The sequence below is a fragment of the Eriocheir sinensis genome, chromosome 37 (assembly GCF_024679095.1).
Source record: "Eriocheir sinensis breed Jianghai 21 chromosome 37, ASM2467909v1, whole genome shotgun sequence".
NCBI classification, from domain to species: Eukaryota; Metazoa; Arthropoda; class Malacostraca; order Decapoda; family Varunidae; genus Eriocheir; species Eriocheir sinensis.
Window position 1 is genome coordinate 12886571 of NC_066545.1, and position 8542 is coordinate 12895112.

The 8542-nt window shown below is 46.0% G+C and overlaps 1 protein-coding gene across 2 annotated transcripts in view; it reads left to right on the forward strand.

The window, feature by feature from the left end:
* LOC127008270 (speckle-type POZ protein B-like) overlaps positions 1–7181 on the forward strand; it is a 118208-nt gene extending 111027 nt beyond the window's left edge. For both annotated transcript variants that reach the window (XM_050880055.1, XM_050880053.1), the window contains exons 5-10: positions 47–198; positions 748–875; positions 1481–1658; positions 2108–2286; positions 3143–3285; positions 3657–7181. In XM_050880055.1, the coding sequence (XP_050736012.1) occupies positions 47–198; positions 748–875; positions 1481–1658; positions 2108–2286; positions 3143–3285; positions 3657–4050 (1174 nt within the window). In that variant the 3' untranslated portion in view covers positions 4051–7181. The remainder of the gene's footprint in view (positions 1–46; positions 199–747; positions 876–1480; positions 1659–2107; positions 2287–3142; positions 3286–3656) is intronic.
* Positions 7182–8542: the final 1361 nt, after the last annotated feature.

Consider the following 8542-nt stretch of genomic DNA (forward strand, 5'->3'; position numbering starts at 1 on the left):
CACATCTCCCCAAGGCCCCACTAACTCCCCATCTCCCCCCCAACAGGTGTCTCCGGGTTAACCCCAAGGGGCTGGACGAGGAGAGCAAGGACTACCTCTCCCTCTACCTGCTCCTTGTGTCCTCCAATAAGTCAGAAGTGCGCGCCAAGTTCAAGTTCTCAATCCTCAACGCCAAGAGAGAGGAGACCAAGGCAATGGGTGAGTGTCTGAAGGAGGAGGAGGAGGAGAATACATATAGTCTGTGTGTGTTCTGTGAGTGAGGAGATGGAGGAGGAAGAAAAGTAGGAGGAGGAGGAGCTGTGTTTGTATGAATATTTGCAGGAGGAGGAAGAAGAAAGGTGAGGAGGAGGAGGAGGAGGGCTGTGTAGATACTGTTCCAATTAGGAGGAGGAAGAGGAGAAGGAGCTGTTATTTGTATGTGTATATATGCAGAAGAAAGAGCAGGAGGAGGAGGAGGAGGAGGAGGAGGATAACATGTATAGGCTGTGTATGTGTGTGAGTGTAGAAGGAGAAGGAGAGTAATGCAAACCAATTGAAGGAGGAGGAGGAGGAGGAATTGTGTATAAATATGTAAGCTTAGGAGGAGGAGCAGTGGTGTGGTGCTCATGTGTAAAAGGAGGTGTATTAGAAGAAGGAGCAGCTGATGTGTTTCAATGTAGAGACGTGGAAGAAGGGAAGGACGAGGAGGAGGCGGTAGCTTTCTGAGTATGTGTGTGTGTGTGTAACCTTCCTTGTCCTCCTTTCCAGAGAGCCAACGTGCCTACAGGTTCGTACAGGGCAAGGATTGGGGGTTCAAGAAGTTCATCCGCCGTGACTTTCTGCTGGATGAGGCCAACGGGCTTCTCCCAGACGACAAGCTGACACTCTACTGTGAGGTGAGGCCTTGACGCTGATGTCCTGCCAAGAGTCATGATGTTAATACTTGTTTCACTACTTCATGCTCTTCTCTGTCAACCACAAACACTACATTTCCCTCTTTCCAGTCTTCATTAACACCACTAACACTGTATTTCTCTCTCTCTCTCTCTCTCTCTAGCCCTCTAACACCACTACTCTTAACTCCACCACATCGGCACAACGTCATCACTTGTTTCCACTACTCATCACTTCTCTATCACTCCACTAACACCTCATTTCTGTATCTCCAGCCCTCACTTCATGCTTGCCTCTATCTCTCTACCGCTAACACTATTTCCCTCTCTCCGACCCTCACTAACTCCACTACCCACTACTCTAACTCCTCCCACAGTTACAAAATCAAAACACTTCCACTCCTTCATTCCCTCCTCTCTCACTCCACCACTAACACTTATTTCCCTCTCTCTCCCTCACTAACACCACTACTCTTGACTCCTCCCACAGTTACAAAATCAAAACCTGCTTCCACTCCTTCATTCCCTCCTCTCTTACTCCACCTCTAACACTGCACTACCCCCTCTCTCTAACCCTCGCTAACACCACTACTCTCTTCCCCTCGCAGGTGTCGGTAGTGGCAGACAGTGTAAACATCTCCGGGCAAAGCAATGCCATCCACTTTAAGGTTCCCGACTGCCGCCTCTCCGATGAGCTGGGCAGCCTCTTTGAGTCTCAGCGGTTCTCAGATGTTACCCTCTCCGTCGCCGGGAGGGAGTTCCAGGCCCACAAGGCTATTCTCGCAGGTGTGTGTGTGTGTGTGTGTGTTCTTGGTCATATGTTGTGGTTGGTTTTTATACTGCGGACAAGAATCTACCTCACCACCTCGTCCATTCATCACCACTCCCGTCACCCACTATGGTATTTACTTTTCACCATTCCATTCTTCGTCTTTCACCACCACTTCGTCACCCACTCAACACCTCATCCTCTTTCCTCCCACCACCACAATCATCACCACTTCCTCCTCCACTCATCGCTCACTACCTCATCCTCTCCTCTCCCCATCAAATTTCACCACCATTTCTTCCTCCATCTCCTGTAGGGTTGCTGTTAATGGTGGTTACTTTTACATCATTTTTAGAGGATTTTGATTAACTCGGATATGTTTACCGCCACATGACCACTGTAGTTGCATTGCCGTTGATAAATAGCCCAATCAATCAATCAACCTCTCCCCCTCCTCCCCACACAGCCCGGTCTCCAGTGTTCGCGGCAATGTTCGCCCACGAGATGGAGGAGCGGAAGCACAATCGCGTCGAAATCCAAGATGTGGACCATGAAGTGTTGAGGGAGATGCTACGTTTTATCTACACAGGCAAGGCCACCAACCTCGAGAAGATGGCCGATGACCTACTGGCAGCGGCTGACAAGGTGCGTGTGTGCGTGTGTGTGTGTGTTTTTCAGTAAGGTAAATGAGCAGTAAACAAAAAAAATAAAAAAATAAAATAAAAAATAAATGCTAACCGTCATGTCTGTGTGTTTGTTAAGGTTGTAATGATTTTTGTATGGTTATTTTTTTTTTTCTCTTTTTTATAATTCAGTGGATAGTCTGTCTGTCAATTTCCTTTCCATGATTTTCCTTGATTCATTATTGCCCTGTCCCATCTTCCTCCTCCTCCTCCTCCTCCTCACCCCTTCACACCCGTACAATAAATGTCTTGCTGTATAATTCAATGGAGAGTTTAATATTATTCACTCACTTTCTCTATTTGTTTGCTGTTATGTTCCTTCTATCCCTCCCTCTAACCTGCCTACTATTACCCCCTCCTTCAATTTTTCACTCACTCTCTGCGTTCATTTGCTGTCATGTACTTCCCCTTCCTTACCCCCCACCCCTTCAATTTTTCATTCACTCTCTGCATTCATTTACAATCATGTTCTTCCCCTTTACCCCCCACCCCTTCAATTTTTCACTCTATTCATTTGCTGTCATGTTCTTCCCCTTCCTTACCCTCCCCCCTTCAATTTTCCATTCACTCTGCGTTCATTTACGATCATGTTCTTCCCCTTTTCCCCCCACCCCTTCAATTTTTCACTCACTCTGCGTTCATTTGCTGTCATGTTCTTCCCCTTTACCCCCCACCCCTTCAATTTTTCACTCTGTATTCATTTGCTGTCATGTTCTTCCCCTTCCTTACCCTCCCCCTTCAATTTTTCCCTCACTCTCTGCGTTCATTTGCTGTCATGTTCCTGCTCCCTCACCTTCTAACCTGCCCCCCATTTACAGTACGCGTTGGAGCGGCTGAAGGTGATGTGCGAGGAGGCTCTCTGTGTCAACCTGAGCACGGAGAACGCCGCCGACGTCCTCATCTTGGCTGACCTCCACTCGGCCGACCAACTCAAGGCGCAGGCCATAGAATTTATCAACACGTGAGTATTCGGCATTACTTAACTTTTTATCGTGTGTGTGTGAAAAAAGAGAAATACCAAGGCCAAGACAGAGGCAAAGAAAAATGTAAGATAAGCAGAAAAAATGAAAACTAGACCTATCTTTATTTACTTCTTTGAATGTACTGCTATTTTCTAACATACGGTACCCCTTTCTTAGCCTTGACACTCTTATGATCACCTAACTGTAATGGCCTCCTAAATAGCCCCTTCCACCTCTCATCTAACTATTTGTAAGCGTATGTGATTTAACTTGATATTTTGTTCGTCGCCACTTGACTGCTGTATTTGTGGTATCTCTCCATCCCTCCCTTCATCCTGTACAAGCTTTTAACTCCGCCCTCCCCCAACAGACATGCCACTGACGTCATGGAGACACAGGGATGGAAGTCCATGATCCAGTCCCACCCGCACCTCATCGCCGAAGCCTTCCGCGCTCTGGCCACTCGGCAGTTTCAACGCCACGCCACGCAAGAGGATCCAGCCCATGATCTCGGCAACACTTCCCACCAACCCACAGACTGCCTCAGGCCCGCCCCGCCCTCCCACACACTCCCCCACGCCCCAGTTGCCTCCCCGTGGCACCGCAGGGGAGCACATAGGGGGGTGAGGGGAGGGGCGGGCCACCCCTTCCCACCAGTCAAGAGTACAATACAGGGAGGCGCATCCCACTCACTCAGGACGCCCAGACTCACCTCTCTCGGCTCCCCTCGGCCACTCGGACCAAGAGACGAGGCCATTGCTTGATCTCAGTGCACACATGCGCGCACACACACAGACAGGCACACACACACATACACACACACACTCACGCACACTTACAATAACCATACACCTATCATCACACACTTACACGCACACGCACGCACACACACACATGAGCTGAGGGTCACTACTAGTATGACTCATGAGGACTCGGCTCCCCTCCCCCTCCCCACCTCCCCTTTACACATCCCCTTCCTGCCCCCACCAACACCCTCAACTACACCCCCGTTCTCCCTCCCTCCCCCCTCCCCAAGTCGAGGCCTCACCCCCACCAGGCTGCCCCACCACCCCGCCTCACCCCAGCAGGACTCTGGGGGCCACGGGGTAAAGAAAACGTGAATCCTCGGCATTGTACAAGGTTTACTTTAGTCTGTGCTTTCTTAGGTTATAGAAAACGGGCTTCGGGGGCCAAGACACAGAAAATGGATTATGGGACAAGGAAAACGAGACTAATAACCTCCACTCTCTCCTTCCCCCTCTCTCCTGATCATCCTCTGCCACCTCCTCCTCTTCCTTCTCCTTCTTCAAGTGATTTATCGTGAAAAAATGAAAAAAATGAAAAAAAGAAGTCTTGACCCCTGACAGTGGATGGTGAGTGTAGAAAACGGAGAAATGAACACGCAAATAAACAAACGATGCAAACGATGAAAAAACTAAATAAAACGGAAACTAAACAAACAGGAACGAACCCAAAAAGACAAACCTCATGGAGTACCACCACCCATCACTGCCCCCCCTCACCCCTCACCTACCAGTACCACCCGTCACCCCACCCCTCCTCTACCCCCTCCCCGTCATCACCCCCAGTGCCGTGAAAAGACGATACATAACTGAGTCGGTGATCTTGCTGTACATCTCTTTTACCCTCCCCCCCCCATCACCCTCCTTACACCCCAAATCACCCCCTCGTCACCCCAATCACCTCCCCGATGCAGAACTTTAAACAGACAAGCAAGGACATGAACTTGATTTTACTCTGACTCCCCCAGTGTGTGTGTTTGTAAGGCTATAAAGAAAATTGGAAAAGAGGAAAATGCAAGAACAATATATATGAAATGAGGACCTACATTGCTACTGATGGATCTTTTCAGTTTGTAATGTTTGTATATTTTACTTTGTGGCGGAGGGAGGTTGCAGAAAAGATATATGAGGAGGAGGAGAAGGAGCTGGCAGGGGGTGCGGCGGAGGCGTTTTGGGGCACGCACAGAGAACTTTTTTTTTGTTGTTGTTGCCGGAGGGAGAAGAGGGGAAAGAAAGTGACCCTGAACTGTGAGTAGTGCGAGGGGTGACGGACTTAATTTATTAGTTTTGTGTATACTTTTTTTTTTCCCTTGTTCTGTTTCATTATTTGTTTCACCGCTCTTTGTAACGTGTTTGAAAAAATGGATGTGACGTTCGAGAGAGAGAAAGTGAAGAAAAAAGGACTGATGTTATTTTCTTTATTATTATTTTTCTTTTGTGTTAATCGAGATAAAAAGAGGAAGCGAGACGTTATTTTTTTTATTTCCGTGCTTAATTTTTTTTTGTTGTAGCTTTTTAATTTATTTTTGTTGTCATCATTATTTAGTATTATTACAAGGATGTTTATTTTTTACCACTGGCTGTCATTCTCATCAGTATCGTAGTATGTTTATTTTTATTTTTTCATCACTATTATCATTATTATTAGCGCTATATTCTTGTTGTTGTTGTTGTTGTTGGCGCCTGGGGTAGCTGCGCCGTTTCCTAAGTTGTGTGTCATTGCGGAACTTTTTTTTCCCCCTTTTTTTTTCACCAACGGGAAGAGGAGTGATCTTTCATTTATGAGTGTGTGTATCTTCCGTGCCTCAGTTTGGCGGAGGGAAGGAAGGAAGGGCAGACGGACAGAAGAAATAATTGCGTCTGTATATTTTTTCTTTTTCTATACGTTTTTTATTACTTTTGTGTGTGTATCGATATCGCTGAGAGGTCACATTTTTATTATCATTATCACTGTTATCAGACGTTCAATCATACACTGTGCCATGTAGACAATTCCCTAATTCATTTTTTGCTGTGTTTTGAGGGATTCCTTTCTTGCATTTTATCTTTTTGTTATCATTATTATTTTTCTATGGAACGGATACCTTCGTCAAACCCTCAAGCCCCAGCCCTCCGCTAGCCCCCTCCTTTCCTTCCTTCCTTCACCTCCCATGCCTTCTCCAGTCCTCTCTGACCTCCTCTCTCCCTTCCTCATCCCTCTCCTCCCTTCCTTCCTTCACCTCCCATGCCTTCTCCAGTCTTCTCTCTCCCTCTCTCTCTCTCTCTCTCCCTCTCTCTCTCTCCCCACCCAGCCCAGACATACTCTACCTCACTTAACGGTATATATGCCCACCTCTCACTCACTCACTCACTCACTCTCTTTTTTTGCATTCAGCAGCAGAATAGTTTAGTTGTCAAGGTTTTATAATTATTTTTTTATTATTATTATTATTATCTCTCTCTCTCTCTCTCTCTCTCTCTCTCTCTCTCTCTCTCTCTCTCTCTCTCTCTCTCTCTCTCTCTCTCTCTCTCTCTCTCTCTCACACACACACACACACACACACACACACACACACACACACACACACACACACACACACACACATACAGAGAGAGAGAGAGAGCATATGCTTTGCGGAGACTTAACAAACTGTGGTGAGGGAGGAGAGGAGAGGAGGAAAAATAGGGTTCGGTGAGGGATAAAGGGAAAGCTGAGAAAGGGAGGAGGAGAAGGTGAACGGCCAGGCTAAGTAAGAAAGAGAGAAGAGAGAGGAGAAAGTAATCCATATTCTATCCATTCACAGTTAGCACATCTGTCTGTCTGTCTGTCTGTACGTATGCTTTGCCTTGTGTTAAGACAAATGGAATCACTTCACACTAAAGTACAAAGTCATTTTCTTTTCACGATGTAAGAAATACCTCCGTTTAGTAGATTTTTATGTGCTTTAAGCTGTGTGTGTGTGTGTGTGTGTGTGTGTGTGTGTGTTCATAGTACAGAAAATAAGTTTGTAAATGAGGATGATAGCGATGATTGTAATGACACACACACACACACACACACACACACACACACACACACACACACACACACACACACACACACACACACACACCATGAGTACACTGATACCTCCCCCCTCTCCCTTCCACTTCCATACATTCAAACTAATCTCATTTTGATCCACAACTGTGCCCCAAAATCTCATGGCTAATTTTTTGGGTTGTTTAAGTTGTAAGGATGAGCAGTCAACCAAATGCAACAGTACAGTCTTGACAGCTGCATTAGTAATAAGTCATCATCATCATCATCATCAACAACAACAACAACAGACTTTGGATTAAGAGGAAAAAAAGGAAGACGAAAGAAAACATGTCCGTTACTCGTTTTTTAATTTTGCTTGTTGTAATTTATTTTCTGCTTCATTTGTAACATTTTCATTGAATTTTCCACTTTTTATTTTCATTCACTTCATCTCACAGCAAGAATGACAACCCACCTCCTCCTCCTCCTCCTCCTCTTCCTCTTCCTCTCCACCTCCTCTTCCTTTTTTTTAGTGAATAGATGAGGGGGGGCGTCCTCTGGGGCTGGACCTTGTGGGGGGTGTGGGGGGTGAGGGGGGGAGTCTTCACGCCGCCTTGGGTATATTGAAAACGAATAATGTCTGGCGGGACTTGAAGTCAGTCAGGCCCGTGGACCAGCCCGGCTCACCATCATTAAAACTTGGTTAATAAATATACTTAGTGATGTTTTATATACCTCCTCTGTGTGTGTGTGTGTGTGTGTGTGTGTGTGTGAGAGAGAGAGAGAGAGAGAGAGAGAGAGAGAGATTTTACTTGGTAAGTCAATCTTGACATCCTTTCCTCATCTTGTACCTATTCCTCTTTTTTCCTTCTTTTTCATGCCATTTGGTCCTTCCTTCATTACTTCCCCCTGCCTTCCTTCCATCCTTTCTTCCATCTTTCCTTTCTTTCCTCACTTTTCTTCCATCCTGTTTTCCTTCCTTATTTTCATTCTTTCCTTCCTTCCTTCCCTGTCTTCATGCAGCAGGTCCCTTATAGCTGTCTGAATGCATGTATTTCTTCCTCATAATCTTAAAAAAGACATTTCGACGCCCAAGGACACATTCGACAAGGCTTTCATGGGATTTCTACTAATTTCCATGGGTAGGTTTATGACCCTAATGATAGCTTGACCCTCCTCCTGTGCCATGACCCTAAAAAACACTCGATAGAACCAGACCGATTTACTTTTTGGCATTTGAGAATAGTTGATACAAGGGGACACATTCAACAAGGCTTTCATAGGATTTCTGGGCATTTCTAGGGGTAGTTATATGATTCTATTGGTAGCTTGACCCTTCTGTGCCATTACCATGAAAAACACCCATTAGAACCAGACTGATCTATCTGTTCTGGCCACTGGAAATAATTGATGTGCAAGGCGGAAGAGACTGAGAAATCGACCCAATACCTT